This window comes from Mobula hypostoma, chromosome 11 (assembly GCF_963921235.1).
Source record: "Mobula hypostoma chromosome 11, sMobHyp1.1, whole genome shotgun sequence".
NCBI lineage: Eukaryota > Metazoa > Chordata > Chondrichthyes > Myliobatiformes > Myliobatidae > Mobula > Mobula hypostoma.
Genome location: NC_086107.1, coordinates 78,046,749 through 78,068,529, shown reverse-complemented (window position 1 = coordinate 78,068,529; position 21,781 = coordinate 78,046,749). Strand labels below are relative to the sequence as shown.

The window sequence follows — 21,781 nt, the reverse complement described above, 5'->3', positions numbered from 1 at the left end:
TCCAAAGAAGAAGCATACAAATTAGCCAGAAAAAGTGGCTCACCTGAGGACTGGGAGAAATTCAGAGTTCAGCAGAGGAGGACAAAGGGCTTAATTAGGAAGGGGAAAAAAGACTATGAGAGAAAACTGGCAGAGAACATAAAAACTGACTGTAAAAGCTTTTATAGATATGTAAAAAGGAAAAGACTGGTAAAGACAAATGTAGGTCCCCTGCAGACAGAAACAGGTGAATTGATTATGGGGAGTAAGGACATGGCAGATCAATTGAATAATTACTTTGGTTCTGCCTTCACTAAGGAGGACATAAATAATCTTCCAGAAATAGTAGGGGACAGAGGGTCCAGTGAGATGGAGGAACTGAGTGAAATACATGTTAGTAGGGAAGTGGTGTTGGGTAAATTGAAGGAATTAAAGGCAGATAAATCCCCAGGGCCAGATGGTCTGCATCCCAGAGTGCTTAAGGAAGTAGCCCAAGAAATAGTGGATGCATTAGTGATAATTTTTCAAAACTCGTTAGATTCTGGACTAGTTCCTGAGGATTGGAGGGTGGCTAATGTAACCCCACTTTTTAAAAAAGGAGGGAGAGAGAAACCGGGGAATTATAGACCGGTTAGCTTAACGTCGGTGGTGGGGAAACTGCTGGAGTCAGTTATCAAAGATGTGATAACAGCACATTTGGAAAGCGGTGAAATCATCGGACAAAGTCAGCATGGATTTGTGAAAGGAAAATCATGTCTGACGAAGCTCATAGAATTTTTTGAGGATGTAACTAGTAGAGTGGATAGGGGATAACCAGTGCATGTGGTATATTTGGATTTTCAAAAGGCTTTTGACAAGGTCCCACACAGGAGATTAGTGTGCAAACTTAAAGCACACAGTATTGGGGGTAAGGTATTGATGTGGATAGAGAATTGGTTAGCAGACAGGAAGCAAAGAGTGGGAATAAACGGGACCTTTTCAGAATGGCAGGCAGTGACTATTGGGGTACCGCAAGGCTCAGTGCTGGGACCCCAGTTGTTTACAATATATATTAATGACTTGGATGAGGGAATTAAATGCAGCATCTCCAAGTTTGCGGATGACACGAAGCTGGGCGGCAGTGTTAGCTGTGAGGAGGATGCTAAGAGGATGCAGGGTGACTTGGATAGGTTGGGTGAGTGGGCAAATTCATGGCAGATGCAATTTAATGTGGATAAATGTGAAGTTATCCACTTTGGTGGCAAAAATAGGAAAACAGATTATTATCTGAATGGTGGTCGATTAGGAAAAGGGGAGGTGCAACGAGACCTGGGTGTCATTATACACCAGTCATTGAAAGTGGGCATGCAGGTACAGCAGGCGGTGAAAAAGGCGAATGGTATGCTGGCATTTATAGCAAGAAGATTCGAGTATAGGAGCAGGGAGTTACTACTGCAGTTGTACAAGGCCTTGGTGAGACCACACCTGGAGTATTGTGTGCAGGTTTGGTCCCCTAATCTGAGGAATGACATCCTTGCCATAGAGGGAGTACAAAGAAGGTTCACCAGATTGATTCCTGGGATGGCAGGACTTTCATATGAAAAAAGACTGGATGAACTGGGCTTGTACTCATTGGAATTTAGAAGTTTGAGGGGGGATCTGACTGAGACGTAAAAAATCCTAAAGGGATTGGACAGGCTAGATGCAGGAAGATTGTTCCCGATTTTGGGGAAGTCCAGAACGAGGGGTCACAGTTTGAGGATAAAGGGGAAGCCTTTTAGGACTGAGATTAGGAAAAACTTCTTCACACAGAGAGTGGTGAATCGGTGGAATTCTCTGCCACAGGAAACAGTTGAGGCCAATTCATTGGCTATATTTAAGAGGGAGTTAGATATGGCCCTTGTGGCTAGGGGGATCGGGGGTATGGAGGGAAGGCTGGTGCAGGGTTCTGAGTTGGATGATCAGCCATGATCATAATAAATGGCGGTGCAGACTCGAAGGACCGAATGGCCTACTCCTGCACCTATTTTCTATGAATATGAAGTACATCAGTGCCAGTTTGTAGTAGTGGGAATTTTTTAATGCTAACTGAACAAACTTGTTGTGTGATAATACTGGCAGTTCAGCAGAGTGATTATAATTGAATATACAGTATTTTGGTCCATTTCAAAGTACATTTTGTAAATATTATAATACAAATTCATAGTTCCATTAATTAACTGAAACATATGTATACTTACTGGTTTGCAGTTTTCTGGATCAAAATCAGGGCAGACTGCCTTGGAACTGGTTGAAATTAAACTCTCATTAATTTTCACACATTTATAAGTTATGCACTTGTCATAAGGTGAAGGCCATTCTTTGCCAGGCTATAATAGAAAAAGAAGATTATACTTCAGAAGGTTTTTCAAAAAATTATTTTATATTTTTATGTAACATTTTCAAGATTCGAGACTCAAGATGGTTCAATGCCATTTCCAATACATAAGCGTAAAGGAAAATGAGAACAGTTTTACTGCAAATCTGATGTGGCACAAAAAACATAATAAGATGAAGAACACAATAATAAAAACACAATAAATATAAATATATAAGATTAGCTTATATACAATACATATATTGATTGTTTGTACGTCCAGAAAGTGACACTAGGCACAGGAGTGTCTGTGTATAAAATAACTATGACAGGAAATGATAAAGCAGTGGTGGCTGCAGTTGTGGAGGGGGAGGCTAATAGCTGGAAGTGTTGATCAGCCTTATTGCTTGGGGAAAATAACCATTTTTGAGACTGGTGGCCCTGGCATGGATGCTACATAGCCTCCTCCTTGATGGGACTGGGACAAACAGGATGGAGGAACTGAGGGAAGTACATGTTAGTAGGGAAGTGGTGTTAGGTAAATTGAAGGGATTAAAGGCAGATAAATCCCCAGGGCCAGATGGTCTGCATCCCAGAGTACTTAAGGAAGTAGCCCAAGAAATAGTGGATGCATTAGTGATAATTTTTCAAAACTCGTTAGATTCTGGACTAGTTCCTGAGGATTGGAGGGTGGCTAATGTAACCCCACTTTTATAAAAGGAGGGAGAGAGAAACCAGGGAATTATAGACCGGTTAGCCTAACATCGGTGGTGGGGAAACTGCTAGAGTCAGTTATCAAAGATGTGATAACAGCACATTTGGAAAGCGGTGAAATCATCGGACAAAGTCAGCATGGATTTGTGAAAGGAAAATCATGTCTGACGAATCTCATAGAATTTTTTGAGGATGTAACTAGTAGAATGGATAGGGGAGAACCAGTGGATGTGGTATATTTGGATTTTCAAAAGGCTTTTGTCAAGGTCCCACACAGGAGATTAGTGTGCAAACTTAAAGCACACGGTATTGGGGGTAAGGTATTGATGTGGATAGAGAATTGCTTGGTAGACAGGAAGTAAAGAGTGGGAATAAACGGGACCTTTTCAGAATGGCAGGCAGTGACTAGTGGGGTACCACAAGGCTCAGTGCTGGGACCCCAGTTGTTTACAATATATATTAATGACTTGGATGAGGGAATTAAATGCAGCATCTCCAAGTTTGCGGAAGACATGAAGCTTGGCGGCAGTGTTAGCTGTGAGGAGGATGCTAAGAGGATGCAGGGTGACTTGGATAGGTTAGGTGAGTGGGCAAATTCATGGCAGATGCAATTTAATGTGGATAAATGTGAAGTTATCCACTTTGGTGGCAAAAACAGGAAAACAGATTATTATCTGAATTGTGGCCGATTAGGAAAAGGGGAGGTGCAACGAGACCTGGGTGTCACTATACACCAGTCATTGAAAGTGGGCATGCAGGTACAGTAGGCGGTGAAAAAGGCGAATGGTATGCTGGCATTTATAGCAAGAGGATTCGAGTACAGGAGCAGGGAGGTACTACTGCAGTTGTACAAGGCCTTGGTGAGACCACACCTGGAGTATCGTGTGCTGTTTTGGTCTCCTAATCTGAGGAAAGACATCCTTGTCATGGAGGGAGTACAAAGAAGGTTCACAAGATTGATTCCTGGGATGGCAGGACTTTCATATGATGAAAGACTGGATGAACTAAGCTTATACTCGTTGGAATTTAGAAGATTGAGTGGGGATCTGATTGAAACATATAAAATCCTAAAGGGATTGGATAGGCTAGATGCAGGAAGATTGTTCCCGATGTTGGGGAAGTCCAGAACGAGGGGTCACAGTTTGAGGATAAGGGGGAAGCCTTTTAGGACCGAGATTAGGAAAAACTTCACGCAGAGAGTGGTGAATCTGTGGAATTCTCTGCCACAGGAAACAGTTGAGGCCAGTTCATTGGCTATATTTAAGAGGGAGTTAGATATGGCCCTTGTGGCTACAGGGGTCAGGGGGTATGGAGGGAAGGCTGGTACAGGGTTCTGAGTTGGATGATCAGCCATGATCATACTGAATGGCGGTGCAGGCTCCAAGGGCTGAATGGCCTACTCCTGCACCTATTTTCTATGTTTCTATGTTTCATGAGCAGAGTGGGTGGGATCCTTCATGATGTTACTTTTCAGGCACCTTTCTCTGTATATATCCTTGATGTTCCATGTTAAAATATATACATCAAGTTAACCTTTGTATAATATAGTATTCCATCCATTAAAGTTTTTATTTGAAGATCTGTTCTTACTCAAAAACGTATGTGTAATATTTGCCTAGATTCTATACATTAATTTCCTCGCAGACTATACTACATTTTAGTTATTTAGAACATAGAACATAGAAATCTACAGCACATTACAGGCCCTTCAGCCCACAACGTTGTGCCGACCATGTAGTCTTTTCTAGAAACTGCCTAGAATTTCCCTAGCACATAATCCTCTATTTTTCTAAGCACCATGTACCTATCTAAGAGGTTCTTAAAAGACCACTTCTACCACCACCGCCAGCTGTGCATTCCACACTCCCTCCACACTGTGTGTGAAAAACATACCCCCGACATCCCCTCGATACCTATTTCCAAGCACCTTAAAACTATGCCCCCTCATGCTAGCTATTTCAGCCCTGGGAAAAAGCCCCTGACATGATCAATGCCTCTCATCATCTTATACGCCTCTATCAGTTCACCTCCCATCCTATTTGTTTCTATTAATGTTCTTTTACACCTTAAGCAGCTGGTGTTGAAAAAAATCAACTTATTTTGAAAAACAGACACTTTATAGAAAATTTGAGCTAAATCTGCTACTAAGTATTTTCAAAAATTAGGGAAATTATAATATGCAAAATAAATTTGCTTTGAACTTTATGTTCTTACAGGGCTTAAAAACAGGCCATGCTGGGAACACTCTGCAGTTTAGGCAGCATCTGTACAATTGAAAGCAGTAATTGAGCTTTTGACCTGAACGTTGTCTGTTTCTCTTTCTACTTGCTGAGGACTTCAGCCTTTTCTATTTTGATGTCAGATTTCCAGCATTTAGCTTTGTACAGAATGATGTGGAATTGATGCTTTAATCGGCTGCAATGTCCAGAGATTACTTTCGCAATGTAAGTGGTCAGAAAGGGATGAAGGAAATCTTCACTCAGAGCAAGTGAATCTTACAGAGGATTAGTGGCTGAGTATATTCAAGGCTGGGTTTGACAGATTTTTAGTTGCTCAAGAAATTATAAAAAGATGGCTAGTGCATCAGGTAGATCAGCTATGGTGTTATTGTAGGGTTATTCCTGTTATCCATTATATTCTTGGCAGGTAATTCAGCTCCTTGAGTGCCTTTCTATGAGTTCACAGGTCATCTACATTACTCTATCTACTCTAAGTAAGTAAAAATAAACTAGATTAAAAACAAAACCAGTTTGGATGACTTTGAGAGAAAAGGGAACATAGTGTTATGATCAAGCTGTTTTCACACTTTTGTTTAATGTGCTATAAAATTTAGAGGCTAAGGAATGTGAGGATAGCAAGGTCAACTGTAGGACAAGATGGCTCTGAGCTGTGGTCTCCATTGAGGTCATGACTTAGACTTAGTTATATTTTTGGTTCTTAGGGACAGTTGTGGGGACAGAAAGGGGAATTAAAGGTCAGGTTATGGTGTGGAGGACTTAAAGGTCATCTGTAATCTAGGCCTCCCCTCCATGTTTGAAGGCTAATGTTGTAAAGGTTGGACAGATGTTGGGCCAACAGACCAGCAAAGATGAGGGCTGGTGGCTGCCAGGTCAATAAGTTTCAGAATTGGAGTTCCGTGTGGGCAGGAGGCACGAAGGCCTTTGCTAGTTAGGGACAGTTGGTAAGACCGAAGTTCAAGGCCTAGAGTTCGGGGGTTACAGTCATCAGAGTGTCTGGAGTTTAAAGCCTGGAGTTTGGATTTCTAACCAAGGACCTCGTTCATTGTCATTGGCAAGATCGGGGCCAATACCAAAGATCGAAGTGCAGAGGTCGAGGCTCAATGGCCAAAACCCTGGGTCTGCGAGTCTGTGAATCCAGTGGTGAAGTCGAAGGCCCAATGTCTATTAGTTTGGAAGTCCAATAGAGGCTGGAGCCTTGGAGATGGCCTGTCCTGGGTTTAGAGGACTGTCTGAGTGAGTGGCTGTGAGGGAGGAACAGGGCTTGTTTTGCTGTTGTTGTTTGTTTGCTGCTGCTTTGGTGTTGTTTTTGTTTGTGCTGTTCTGTTAAGCATTGTGGACATTGTTTGCTCTAGAGTGTGTAGTAATACTTGCAGGCTTCCCCCAGCACGTCCTTATGTCGTGTTGGTTGTTAACACAAATTACACATTTCACTGTATGTTTCCATTTACATGTGATAAATAAATGAATCTGAATCTGAATAGAGAAATAAAATGAAGTAGAAGTTGAATGTTATAAACAGCTAATGTGTGCAATAAAATGAGCATGTCTGTAGCTCATGTTGCAGACTTGAACTGTTGTAAAGGGTGAAAGGCTCAACAGTAAGCATGTGGAACAAGCGTATGCTTGCAGCATCTTCACTTGTGGACAATGTAAGCTGGAGTTCATTCAGGATCTCACACTATCACTGGAATGTTCTCTCCAACGGCTAACATCATTGATGCTATTATTGGAAGGAGGTGTAGAAATGCCATTTCTACTGCTGCCTATAACTATGAATTAAAGAGAAGGAAGAATGAGCAATATTTCTCAGACTGAACTGGGCTTTGTCCATGTACAGAAGCTGTAGACGATGGTTGTGTGGACCATAGTTGGGTCACATGTGTTATATTAGGGTGGGGAATATGAATTTGCACTAAAAGTCCTAATGATAAAGTCTCCTGGTCTATACTGAGTTAACACAATATGAGGGAATAATTCACACAGTACCTTGATGTTATTGAACTTCTAGCACCACTACATGTGTGTCCTAACCCTCTGTAGAAACTGTTAGTTCTCTGCCTCCCACCTTTCCCACCACAGCTGCGGTCACAAATGGAAAACCGTAGGCTGGCTCCCTCCTGTGAAGCACAGTTCCTGAATGCTAACCAGATCAGAACGCGGCAGTTCACAGCAGAACTGTTTCTGTGTGATCCAGGCTAACTTTACAGTAGCCAGCATTAATAAACTTGTGTAGCCTGCTGATGTGATCTGCACACATGCAATAGTAGCTGCATTCAAAACTTGGCAAGTGAACTCTGTCTGACGCTCATTTATTAAGTGAAGAGAGAAATAGGGAAGCACAAATAGTTAAGGAATAAAATAAAATTACCATGCTCTGATTCCTAGGAAAAAAAAACAATCAATTGAGAAAAAAAATTTTGAAAGCTGAAGTTTAGGAAAATGTCAGTAATATTAATTCCAACATAGTTTGGAGGCTATAACTGGGTGAGAAAGTGACCATTTTCCCTATCATATCTCATGAAATCTTGGAATTTTAACAAGAAATATTTTATTAACAATGTCACTGTTATTTAATATAATTTGATTATACAAACCGGCAGAAGATGGACAGGTTGATCTCCAGGGTGTATCACACATTGCGTCTGGACACATTTACCACAGCATTCACCAGGCACCTCTTGGTACTCAGACCCCTGTTGCAAAGTGCATTCATTAGTTCCCTGATAAATATTCGTTGGATCTCGGCAATAAAATAATAATGCTTGAAATTTCTAATTATAACATTTCAGTATTTAATTCTTTTTGGTTTCCTTTTTTATTTTCATACTGTTCTGTCCAGCTAGCCACAGATGATTTTAATTGTTCCAAGATTTGCAACTTGTTTTTCGTAATAGCTAGCAGGGGCTTCTTGACCAGGAACTGAGGTCAACATGATGGCTGGAGTTACACAGACAGTGTCATTAAATGGTCACCAACTTTCAAGTGCAATTTACTGCAAAATATTATCAGAAATGAAACATGCAAATTATTACTTGTGCACAGTCCTTGTTACATTCTTTATTCCAACAAAACATGATATTCAGCTGACTAGCTGGATCCGTCTCATTGCTGCAAGTACACATTTGGCATTCACTGAGAGGAATAATTTCACCGGCCTGCATGAAGAGAAGAAAATTAGTTAATTTGATTCACTATTTAAAATGAATTAATCATAGGAAAAAAAAGATACATTTAAAACAATCAACTTACGTAATACATTGACCCTTTATTTACACAAACATGCAGTGGCTCTACAAAAGAAGCAGAAACAAGGATCATAAAATTAATAATATTGAAATAAAGTAGCTAATTCACCCAGATATAGAAGCATGAAAACTTAGAGCCTTTACATCCCACCTCATCCATGTCAACCAAAATGCCGACCTACACCAATGCCATTTGCCTGCATTTATTCCGTATCTTCTACCCCTGTCCTATCCAATAAATGTCCAAGTAACTTTGAAACATTGTTTTTATCTGCATCCAGTGCACCCGTAGTCAGCTTGTTCCAGATATTCAGTACCCACTGTGTGGAAAAACTTACTCACCTTTCCATTTCTCCCCTCTCGTCTTAAACCTGTGACCTCTAGAATAAAACTCAGATGATTGTTTTATTTTATAAACCCCTATAAGGTCACCCCTCCGTCTCCTACATCCATTAACTACAGCCCTCTGTTCCAGGAAACATTGTGGTGAATCTCATCTGCACTCTTTCTTTTGCTACCACAGCCCTTAAGTAGTGTGGCAATCAGTGTCATGACTATTCTGTACAGAATAAGTATGTGTCAATATCGAGTACATGTTCATTTCTAATGTGTTAATTTCACAGAGCAATTACATCCTGGGTTCATATCCACAGAATAAGAGTGGCACCGTGGTCTAACAGCTTCAGTGACCTGCATTCATTTATGACCAAGGGTGCTGTCTCAAGTTTGCAAGTCTCCCTGTGACTGTTAGGTTTGAATTGGGATTTCTTCCCATGTCTCAGGGACTTCCTGATTGGTAGAGTATTGGGACTACAGGAAAAATCATTGGAGATGCTGTCTTTTTCAAAAGCTCCCTGCTGGAAAGTGCAATAGAGCTATTAAAATAATAACTTCACACCATCTTAAAAATTTCTTCCACAGACAGTTAATCTGATCAACCATTCTTGTTAGCCCCCACACCCCTTTTATCTATTACCCCTGTCATTGTACTGCAATGTAGAAATCTTTAAACCAAATTTTACAACGCTGTTAACATTATAAATAGGTGATGCTATTTACTTATGTATTTTGCACATTTTATTCTATATCCATACTATAACCTCTAACTTTATTATTATATAATTCTTTATTCTTATAATTGTTGAACTTTGTTTATTTTGCTGTATGTTGCTGTGCGGAGATGTAGAGAGGCTTAACCCAGAGCAGCGGAGGTGATTTAGCAGTAAGTAATACTTTAATAATAAACTGCTAACTGTGAGGACCACAAACTGAGAGACAGAACAGATACTAAAAACGCAGCAACAAGGTAATCGAGCAACTGCTTGACGGTGACTGGTTTGATGAGTGAACAAGGGCTGTTGGCTTCAGGTGATGAGTTGGAAATGAATGGCAGGTGATTCCTGTTAGCTGGGTGAAGACTAGGAGGTGCCTGCCATCAAATTCTCATTTGTTTACTCTTTCTTTCCAGGGAACATTCTCATGAACCTCCTCTGGACCCTCTCCAATGCCTGCACGTAAGGGTACCTAAATCTGCGACCAATACTCCGAGTGCAGATTGACCAATGCCTTATAAAGCCTCAACATTATATTCTTGGTTTTATAGAACATAGAACATAGAACAGTACAGCACAGTACAGACCCTTCATCCCACTTTGTTGTGCCAACCCTCAAACCCTGTCTCCCATATAACCCCCCCACCTTAAATTCCTCCATATACCTGTCTAGTAGTCTCTTAAATTTCACTAGTGTATCTGCCTCCACACTGACTCAGGCAGTGTATTCCACGCACCAACCACTCTCTGAGAAAAAAAACCTTCCTCTAATATCCCCCTTGAACTTCCCACCCCTTACCTTAAAGCCATGTCCCCTTGTATTGAACAATGGTGCCCTGGGGAAGAGGTGCTGGCTATCCACTCTGTCTATTCCTCTTAATACCTTGTATACCTCTATCATGTCTCCTCTCATCCTCCTTCTCTCCAAAGAGTAAAACACTAGCTCCCTTGATCTCTGATCATAATCCATACTCTCTAAACTAGGCAGCATCCTGGTAAATCTCCTCTGTACCCTTTCCAATGCTTCCATATCCTTCCTATAGTGAGGCGACCAGAACTGGACACAGTACTCCAAGTGTAGCCTAATTAGAGTTTTATAGAGCTGCATCATTACCTCGCGTCTCTTAAACTCTATCCCTCAACTTATGAAAGCTAACACCCCATAAGCTTTCTTAACGACCCTATCTACCTGTGAGGCAATTTTCGGGGATCTGTGGACATGTACCCCCAGATCCCTCTGCTCCTCCACACTACCAAGTATCCTGCCATTCTAGTCCATTTTATATTCTAGTCCCCTTGATAGGAATGCTGACATTGCATTTACTTTCCTCACTACCCTCTCAACCTGAAAGTTAACCTTTACATTTAACATGAAGAATAACTTTCACAGTAGATTTGTTAGTATCAAACACTTGACGTTTCAGGCCGAGGCCCTTCATCAGGACCCATCAACTGTTTACCCTTTTCCATAGATGCTGCCTGGTCTGCTGATTTTTCTCTTGCATTTTGCGTGTGTTGCTTTGGGTTTGCACCATCTGCAGATTTTCTCACGTTTATGACCTGGGTCTACTGGATAAGGGATTATGGACAACTGAAATTTCATAAAACTTGCTCAAGTCTTGGAAATTTCCCAGAGCCTACCGTGAATTCATTAATGGTTGAATTGAAATTAAAACTGTACTGATTCTTGGACACGTAAGTTGATTCGAGGACACAGAATTGCTCAAAGGTAGGGTGCATAATGCATAAGATAGCACTGCAAGCTCGAAAGAGGACCGGCAGTCCTTCCTCATTTGTACTTATTATTTCAATTTTAAACAATGGGTATGAGTTAAGAAAGTTTATGCTTGCTGCTAATGAAAGCACATACTACTTCATTAACTTACCACAAGAATGAACTGGGCAACACTTCCCTTCTGGAATCTTTGATGATGCCTTAAATCCAAGCTGACACTGAATATCTGACGGAGGGCAAAGGTCGTTGTTGCACCCTGGACAAATCACAAGGCAAGTATGAAATTAAACTGTTGTAAACTAACTTCAAGTTATTTCTACTGTGACCTGCTTGAATAAATCCATTGGCCCAGGTTTTGTGGGATATGTTGGCACTTACCAGTGTTGAGGCTATCATTGTTTTCTGCAGCAATGAGCAATGTAAGAGTTCCTTTGTGAACCCAAAGATGTGAGCGATCTGGGAATGTGAACATCCACTCATTTTCCAACATGTCTGCACAGCACAGGGCAGAAAGCGTGGCCCCATTTATTTCAGTGGTAGGGAATGGTTGCTTGGTGGGAGCAAGTACTGATTGAGGTCACCTTTCATATAATTTGAGTATATTTTAATGGTTTCTGATTTTAATTGGTTTTGTTTTAATTTTTTAATACTTTATAAATGATCAGGTTTGAGAAGCTTGTACTTTCAATGTTTGTTTCTTTTTGTTTTAATACCTAATGATCCAGAATCATTCAGTTTCTAATTAACTGTCTTTTAACAATTTCAAAGAAGCCAAGTTTTCTTTGCTTTGTTCTCAAATCAGAGTTTGTTCTGGCTCCAACACCATGATAGACTAGGTAGTTTGCACAGTCAGCTCATCACTAACCACAAATTCTGCATGAGTGTTGTGACTGCTGATCCAGCAGAATACTCTTGTCTTTGTAAAAAACAGTCACCTACGGAATAAGATGGGATAGTGCACAGCAGGAGTCTCTTGGCTTCCTTATCTGTTAACTCAGGTGGAAGTTTTGACAGCTCAGAGTAACTTTGTGGTGACAATGAAACCAACTCCTGCTCAGTTCCTTAACAACAGGGTTACAAGTACTCAGGAATGACAAAGGTCAGTTGGAAGTGAATGCTCCAATCAAACTGGCATTAATTTCATAGTCATGAGGGTCCTAAAACAGAATCTAATTTATTATTTTTTAGAAATTTCTATCACTGGAAAGCCCAGCATTTATGGACCATTGCCATTGCCTTGATGATGGTGCTCCCATGGTGCTAGTTGGAGGGAATTCCAGGATCTGGACTCAGGAGTGGTGATGTATTTCCAAGACTGGCTGTATGTGACCTGGAGAAGCATCTGCAGATAGTGGTGAACCAATCTGGCTACTGCTCTTATCCTTCTTGCTGGTAGTAATGAGGGTGCAGGTTGTAGATGGTACACACTGTGACAACTATTGACTGATGGAGGTTGCAGGTTTGGGAGATACTGTAGGAATGACCTACGCAAATATTTAGAATATATTTTGAAGAAAGAATCAGAATCAGGTTTATTATCACTGGCATGTGACGTGAAATTTGTTAACTTAGCAGCAGCAGTTCAATGCAATACAGCAGAGAGAAAAAAATAAAAATAAATAAAATAAAAATAATAACAAATAAACAAGTAAATCAATTAAGTATATTGAATAGATTTTTACAAATGAAAAAACAGAAATACTGTATATTAACAAAAAAGTAAGGTAGTGTCCAAAGATTCAATGTCCATTTAGGAATCGGATGGCACAGGGGAAGAAGCCCTTCCTGAATCGCTAAGTATCTGCCTTCAGGCGTCTGTATCTCCTACCTGATGGTAAGGGTGAGAAAAGGGCATGCCCTGGGTGCTGGAGGTCCTTAATAATGGATTCTGCCTTTCTCAGACACCGCTCTCTAAAGTTGTCCTGGGTACTTTGTAAGCTGGTACCCAAGATGAAGCTGACTAGATTTACAACCTTTTGCAGCTTCTTTCGGTCCTGTGTAGTAGTCCCTCCATTCCAGACAGTGATGCAGCCTGTCAGAATGCTCTCCACCGTACAACTATAGAAGTTTTTGAGTGGATTTGTTGACATGCCAAATCTCTTCAAACTCTTCAAAGTATAGCTGCTGTCTTGCCTTCTTTATAACTACATCAATATGTTGGGACCAGGTTAGATCCTCAGAGATCTTGACACCCAGGAACTTGGAGCTGCTCACTCTCTCCACTTCTGATCCCTCTATGAGGATTGATATGTGTTCCTTCATCTTACCCTTCCTGAAGTCCATGATCAGCTCTTTCGTCTTACTGACATTGAGTGCCAGGTTGTTGCTGCAGCACCACTCCACTAGTTGGCATATCTCACTCCTGTATGCTCTGTTGTCACCACCTGAGAATCTACCAACAATGGTTGTATTGTCAGCAAATTAATAGGTGGTATTTGAGCTATGCCTAGCCACACAGTCATATGTATATAGAGAGTAGAGCAGTGGGCTAAGCACACACCCCTGAGGTGCTCCAGTGTTGATCGTCAGCGAGGAGGATATGTTATCACCAATGTGCACAGATTGTGGTCTTCCAGTTAGGAAGTTGAGGATCCAATTGCAGAGGGAGATACAGAGGCCCAGCTTCTGCAACTTCTCAATCAGGATTGTGGAAATGTTGATATTAAACGCTGAGCTATAGTCGATGAACAGCATCCTGACATAGGTGTTTGTGTTGCTAGGTGGTCTAAAGCCATGTGGAGAGCCATTGAGATTGTGTCTGCCATTGACCTATTGTGGCTATAGGCAAATTGCAATGGGTCCAGGTCCTTGCTGAGGCAGGAGTTCAGTCTAGTCATGACAAACCTCTCAAAGCATTTCATCATCCCTTACTTTCAGCTTTTTTTTTGCTAAGTCGTATGGTTTTTTGTTGTGAATTACATTATAGTTTTGGTAGTCGGCATTATACTTTCTTTTTTCTTATATATATTTACAGCTCTGTGGGGTTGAATGCTCTGATTAATTTTCTTTTTCTTTTTAGGTTGGCCTGGGTTTTTTTCAGTGGGAGGTTAGATTAGATTATGAGGACACTCAGTCCTCATTTATTGTCATTTAGAAATACATTCATTAAGAAATGATACAATGTTCCTCCAGAGTGATATCACAGAAAAACAGGACAAACCAAAGACTAACACTGACAAGACCACATAATTATAACATATCGTTACAGCAGTGCAAAGCAATACCATAATTTGATAAAGAGCAGACCATGGGCACAGTAAAAAAAAATCTCAAAGTTCCAATCAACTCCCGATAGTCCCTTTAGCAGGCGGCAAAAGGGAGAAACTCTCCCTGCCATAAACATCCAGGCGCCGACAACTGCCGATGCATTGGAAGCACCCAACCACAGCCGACTCTTGAGTCCGTCCGAAAACTTAGAGCCTCCGACCAGCCCCTCTGATACAGCCTCCCAAGCACCATCCTCTGCCGAGCTCTTCGACCCCGCCCCGGCCGCCAAGCAACAACCAAAGCCGAGGACTCAGGGCCTTCTCCTCCGGAGATTCTGGATCACACAGTAGCAGTGGCAGCGAAGAAGGCATTTCGGAAGTTTCTGTAGATGTTCCTCCGTGCTCTCACGTCTGTCTCCATCAAATCAGGATTGTGCACGGCACCCTACTTGACAGATTACAGATATCATTTGCCGGAGTGGCCACTGCAAGCTGTGTCGCGCTGCCATCTTCTCCTTATTTGGGGTTAGGGTGGATACTAATCATACATGATCTTACTTTGGGTGCTTTTTTTATTGTTATGAATTATATATTGGACTTGTTTGTTTTGCTCTGTATAAATCTTCATTTTGTTGATTTTTTTTCTGTAGTTCTATTGTAGAAATGCATAAAAAAATTAATTAAAAACATTTGTTAAAAGCACTTCATCACTGTGGATGCTAGTGCCACCGGGCGATAGTCATTAAGGCAGCCCACATTATTCTTCTGAGGCACTGGTATCATTGTTGCCTTTTTCAAGCAATTGGAAATTTCCACCTGTAGCAGTGAGAGGTTGAAAATGCATAGTTTGCACTGTGACCAATATTGACTGGTGGCGGACGAGTACTGGACAAGTAGACTGATTTAATCTCGATGAGGTTATCCTTCTTGTGTGTTGTTAGAACTGGTGTAGGGAAAAATTCCCATCTCACTCCTGATAAGTCGTGGAAATACATTTGGATGTCAAGCAGACATGAGCAGATACAGGCCATTTGGTCCTTTGAGCCTCACCCTCCACTCCTGACTGACCAGCTCCATTCTATAACAATGTAGTGTAAAGTTCTAAGTATATCATTTCATGAGCCCTGAACCAGAAAGGTTTCAATTACTGCAAAGCAAACAAAAACTATTAGGCGATAGAATTTTGGAAAAAAAAACAAAGTATTGCAACTACTACCAGCTGCTTCAGTATATTTTGCTTAAGCTTAAAGTGTCAATCATCCTCTGCTGGGCCAAGTGTTTTTATATCAAAAGATACATATGTTAGGTTACTGTGTTTTCATTCAAATCATCTCATTGCAGGCACAGCCCAAGTTACAAAACAATGAGCATCCAGGTGGTAAAGTAATGGCAAACTTACTGCACACAGGTTTAGTGCAACAATTATCATCAGTGATTGTTACATTAACACTGACAAATCCTTCTCCATCACAGGTTATTGCTGGGTAGTCAGGACAGCTGTAAGGCTGACAGATGACTTGATGTGTGATCTTGTCACAGATGCAGTCCTGGCAGTTGAACTTAAATGTTTCATCAAACTAGAGAAGAAAAGTAAGTTAACAGTGATTAGCTGTCAGATTCAGTACATTGTGATTTTTATACACTTCAAACAAGATGACCATGCTGTGTTAAAAGTTTATGCCATTTGTGTTGCAGGAAACATCAACTGATTCATATGACATGATCAGTGTAGAGATGACTCCATGGACACTCCAGTCGGGCATTTCTGAACAGTGGTAGAGATCGGCTGGCCTCCTAATTCTTACCTAAGGGTCTCAACCTTGCCTATTTGCTTTCACACCAGCTACCTACTGTTATATTTACTTTTGATGTATCTTTCATGCAAGGGGTCAGTTTCTATTCAAACAGTTTTTTCAGAAGGATTATGGGTGGTGAATGTACATAGTGAAGTCAGAGCAACTAGTTTGTGTACAGTCTTTTACCATTCCCAACAATGATTAAGATAAAGAAATGCTGAAGTTCCATAAACTTTCTTACTTAGAATTTCTCAGTGAAAATTTCTCTGCTTCCTCTTCCATAACCATCTCCAAAATGACCATACGCAAAATTGTAACTCAGCCATGCAAAGCTGTTTATTTTCTCCAGTATTTCCCCCTTCCTTAATTTTCTGTGCATTATTCTGATTTTTTTTAAAATGAGCTTTCAGTGTTATTTTCAGGTACTAAGGTCAGTGCTGTTTTGTGGCATAAGAGATAGAGATAAACAGGGTTGAAGAAGGCATTTAGTACTATTGTCTTCATCATCACAGCATTGAGTTCAGTGTTTGGGACGTCATGTTTCAGCTGTGCAAGATGTTGGTGAGACCACACTTGGAGTATTGTCTGCATTCTGGTCACTCAGCTGCAGGAAGGATGTCATTAATTTTATTTATTTTATTTTGAGATAGCGAATGGAATAGACCCTGCTGGCTCTTCAAAGCCATGCCACCCAGCAATCCCCCAATTTAACTCCAACTTAATCATGGGATAATTTACAATGACCAATTAACCTACCAACCGGTATGTCTTTAGACTGTGGAAGGAAACCGGAGCTCCTGGAGGAAACCCACACAGTCACAGGGAGAACGTATAAGCTCCTTGCAGGCAATGGAAGCTGGGAACAGTGAGGAAGATATTCGTAAGGATACCCTGGAGGGCTGAGTTATAAGAAGAGGCCTGATAGGCTGGATTCCTTTTTCCCTAGAGTGTAGGAGGATGAGCGGTGACCTTTTAGAGCTGGGACTCTCAACCTTTTTTATGCCATGGACAATTAAGCAAGGGGTCCATGGACCTCTGGTTTAGAACCCCTGTTTTAGAGGTTTGTAAAGAATATAGTCCAGCCTTTTTCCTAGGCTAGGGGAATCTAAAATTAGAGGCTATATATTTAGGCAAGAGATTTAGAGGGGACCTGAGAGACACATAGTGGGTATTGATTACATGGAACAAGCTGCCAGAGGAAGGGATTGAGGCAGGTGCAATTACGACACTTAAAGGACATTTAGACAGGTACACGGATAGGAAAGGTTTAGAGATATCGAACAAGCATGGATAAATAGGATAAGCTCAAATACATATCTTGGATACACAACATGGATGAGTTATGTTAAAGGGCCTATTTCTCTGCTATATAACATGCAATATGTGACTACATTACTTTAACAAATTTTCTCTCACTCTCAACCTTGTACATGATGTATATCTGTACTGATGAAGCAGAGGCATCACGTGGAAAAGAGTGAAAAACAATTTGCACACAATAGGATTAAATGATCAAATAACCATGAAGGCTATAAATGTCGCTGGAATTTCTTTCATCAAAGGGTGATGAAAGCGGATTCTTTAAGGCAGAGATTAATGGATAGATTGTTAATTAGAAGCAGGGGTGCCGTGGAAGGTTACTATTATGGGTACACTCATTGAATGGCAGAACAGGCACAAGTGCCTGGTCTGCTCCCATTCTTCATTCATATGTTTGTTTTATTGTGGGATAAGAGGGCTCATAAAGATGGTCATAGAGGCAGAGAGATTGAAACAAACATTTGGCCCATTGAGACTATGCCAACTATCAAACCACGAGTCATGTATTTCTCCCATTTTTCTTCTCCTCCCCCATTCCCATCAACTTCCTCCAGATTCTATCACTCACCAACACACTCAAGGCAATTCACAGCACCCAATTAACCCACCGATCTGTTAATTTTTAGGATATAGGAGGAAACCAGAGCATAGGACTCAAGGGAAATCCAAGCAACACACACAAAATGCTGAAGAAACTCAGCAGGCCAGGCAGCACCTATGGAAAAGAGTACAATCGAGGTTTCGGGCCGAGACCCTTCATCAGGGCTGGGAAAAAACAAGGTGAGGAATCGGAGTTAGAAAGTGGGGGGAGGGGAGGAATAAACACAAGGTGAGAGGGAAAACTGGAAGGGAGATTGGTGAATTAAAGAGCTGGGAAGTTGATCAGTGAAAGAAATACAGGGCTGGAGAAGGAGGAATCTAGTAGGAGAGGACAGAAAGAGGTGATAGACAGGTAAGGAGATAAGGTGAATGAGGAAAATGGGAATGGGGAATAGTGAAGCGGTAGGGGCATTATTGGAAGTTTGAGAAATCGATGTTTATGCCATCAGGTTGGAGGCTACCCAGAGAGAATACAAGGTGTTGCTCCTCCAACCTGAGTGTGGCTTCAATTAAATTGGCAGATGGAGCGAAACGGTCTTTCAATCTACGTCGGGTCTTACTGATAGACAGGCCACACCAGGAGCACCAGGTACAGTAGATACAGACACATAGGTGAAGTATCACCTCACTTGGAAGGACTGTTTGAGGCCCTGAATGGTTGTGAGGGCAGGTTCTGCTTGCAAGGATACGTGCTAACAGGGAGATCAGTGGAGAGGGACAAATAGACAAGGACTTGAGTAGGGAGCTGTGGAAAGCAGAAAGTAGGAAAGATATGCTTGGTGATGGGATCCCTTTGCAGATGGTGAAGGTTACTGAGAATTATGTGCTGGACATGGAGGCTGGTGGAGTGGTAGGTAAGGACAAGAGGAACCCTATCTCTGGTGGGGTGATGGGAGGATGGGCTGAGGGCAGACAGTGCAAAATGCAGTTGAGGGCAGCGTTGATGGTAGAGGAAGAGAAGACCCTTTCCTTGAAGATCTTTTTTTCTCCAGTCCTGATGAAGAGTCTTGGCCTGAAATGTCGACTGTTCACTCTTTTCCATAGATGCTGCCTGCCCTGCTGAGTTCCTCCAGCATTTTGTGTGTGCTGCTTGGATTTTCAGCATATGCAGATTTTCTCTTGTTTGTCAGAGGAAATCCATGCTGCCAGAAGGACTGTGTGCAACTTTGCACAGACAGTGCCAGAGCTTAGGATGTTGTCTGGTGATGGGAGAAAGCTGTGTCACTGTGTGCACTTTGCAAAGCACAGTGGATCTTTTATATCCATTGGAAAGAGGTGATATATCTTCGTTGTAGTTACCTGTCTGAAGCGCAGCATCTTTGAGAGCACAGTGGTCTCTCAGTACCACAGTGGCTGTGGTAGAAAGCTTACCTCTGAGTCAACAACAGTGATCCTTTAACATGTATCTTTGGAACATTGCTATGTGTGGATTAGTGAAGTGTCAGTTGTCTCCCTCGTACTGAGTAAATTTGGAAATCAAATGTTTTAATGAGAGTATAAATTTATTAAATGCTGTATTATTATGTGTGTGCATAAGAAAGAATTTCAGTTCCTAGTGTGCAGTGTAGGCAGTTCAGCTGGAACCGGAAGTGAACTGGAAACGCATGCTGAAGTGTTGAGCGAGAAGCCATGACTATAGTGTTCTATGATTTACCTTAAATCCACACAAACTTTGTCTTCGTTAAAGAACAAACAGAACATGGTGTCAGAAGTTGGCGTGAGATCTAAATATGAGGTGTAACTGAATACCATGAGCGACTAAGAAAGAGATGCTAGGTTCCACCGGAGAGAAGCTGCCAGCAAGAGAGCACGTTGTCTCAAAGTTCAGCAAGAGATTGAGGTGAGAGAAGCCTGAAAAATTCCCTCAATGGATAAGCTGCATCCTCCCGCACTTATGTAGTTTACTGCCATCCTAACTGATAACTGGAAACAGCAAATAAATACATGTTTAGTGGCCAGTAGAGCTGGAGGCGCAGAGGAAGGATTAAAAACGTCTATTTTTCTGCATGTAATTGGCAAAGTTGTTTTGGACATCTACAACAGCTTTCAATTTGTTGAGACAGCCTTGACATTGGACATTCTGATGACAAAATTTGAGGAGTATTTTGTCCCAAGTAAAAACGTCAGATTTAAAAGATATAAATCCTTTTCCTGTGACCAGAAACAAGGTATTAGTTTTGACCAATACTTAGCTGAGTTTCACACACTGAGTAAGTCCTGTGAGTTTGGAGATTTGAGAGACTCACTAGCCAGGGACAAAATAGTTTGTGGAATCCCAGATAATGAGCTCAAAGAAAGTTTACTCCAAGAAAAAGATTTAATGTTAGAAAACTCTGTAAATACGTGTAGGATAGTGGAAACCACACAAGCACAAGCTAAGGAGCTGCGCAGAGCAGAAGCGACAGCACATGCTGTGAAATCGGAGGGGCAGAGCACAAGGAGTTTCCAAAGCAACAACAAAGCAGGCTCAAACAGCAAATGCAGTAAATGTAGAGGTAGTCACATTCCAAAGACGTGCCCTGCTTATGGAAAGTCTCGTAATAATTGTGGGAAGAAGAATCATTTTGCAAAGTGCTGCAAAGCTGAGGCTACCAAGTGGAAGGTGCACAGTGTTGATGAGGAAATTGAGGAAGTTTTTGTAGATCCTTTACTGGTGTTGGTAGGACAGAATAGATTGTTCCAGTGACTGTGAATGAGATAGTAATTCCATTCAAGCTTGACATCGAAGCCCAGTGAATCTGTTGTCATTGGATGATTACAAGGCTCTCAAAGTAAAGAGCAAGATTTATCCAGTTAAATTAAAAGTGACTGACTATACTGGAGAGAACATTCCAGTAAAAGGGGGCTGTACAGTGACCTTCAAGCACAAGGGACAGCACCTATAGGCGCAGCTACTGATCATTGAAAAGCGAGTACAGCCAATAATAGGTCTTAGTGCATGTGATAAGCTCAACCTATTCAACTGTGGCTTCACAGACCAAAGATGACTACACCTCACTCATGGAAGACTATGCAGATGTCTTTGAGGGGCTCAGATGCTAACCCAATGTAACTCAAGAAACTTGTAACAGCATTCATGAGAGATCCAGAGAGATTATGCAAGAACAGGACAAGACCTCCATCTTCCATAGACATCTGTACCAGCTACACCAGCATGACGGGATGCCAGTGCTGAATGGAGTGATCATTATGATGAAGTTATTAGCCTTGCTTCCACATCATGCAGTTTTGGTTCATAATCTGTCTCCCATCGACTTCCAGTTAAAGTCTGGAAATAAAAAATATCTCCACAATCCTCTCTGAAGTTGAAGAGGAAAAATAAAAAGGGAGATTGAGAGACCACACAGACCCAAAGGTCAGAACAATAGCAACAGTTCAACACAAACCAACAGGAGGAGTTGTTATCTTTGATACGCAGAAGGAGCTCTGTGAATTGAGACAGAATCAGTTGGAACATGGATGTAGTCCAGGGCTCCATTATGAGGCACGTGGAGTTAATTATGGTCACAAGGCAAGAACAAGAACTGAGATGAACAGATAGGATCTTGGCAGAAGGATG

At 41.4% G+C, this 21,781-nt stretch overlaps 1 protein-coding gene across 1 annotated transcript in view; it reads right to left on the bottom strand.

The window, feature by feature from the left end:
- The window catches only part of LOC134353838 (mucin-2-like), a 181,891-nt gene that overhangs the window by 13,216 nt on the left and 146,894 nt on the right, over positions 1–21,781 (bottom strand). Inside the window, exons 40-45 of the mRNA XM_063062302.1 lie at positions 15,906–16,083; positions 11,452–11,556; positions 8,518–8,558; positions 8,301–8,423; positions 7,863–7,961; positions 2,199–2,327 (exon numbers count right to left, since the gene is read on the bottom strand). Of these exons, the coding sequence (XP_062918372.1) occupies positions 2,199–2,327; positions 7,863–7,961; positions 8,301–8,423; positions 8,518–8,558; positions 11,452–11,556; positions 15,906–16,083 (675 nt within the window). The remainder of the gene's footprint in view (positions 1–2,198; positions 2,328–7,862; positions 7,962–8,300; positions 8,424–8,517; positions 8,559–11,451; positions 11,557–15,905; positions 16,084–21,781) is intronic.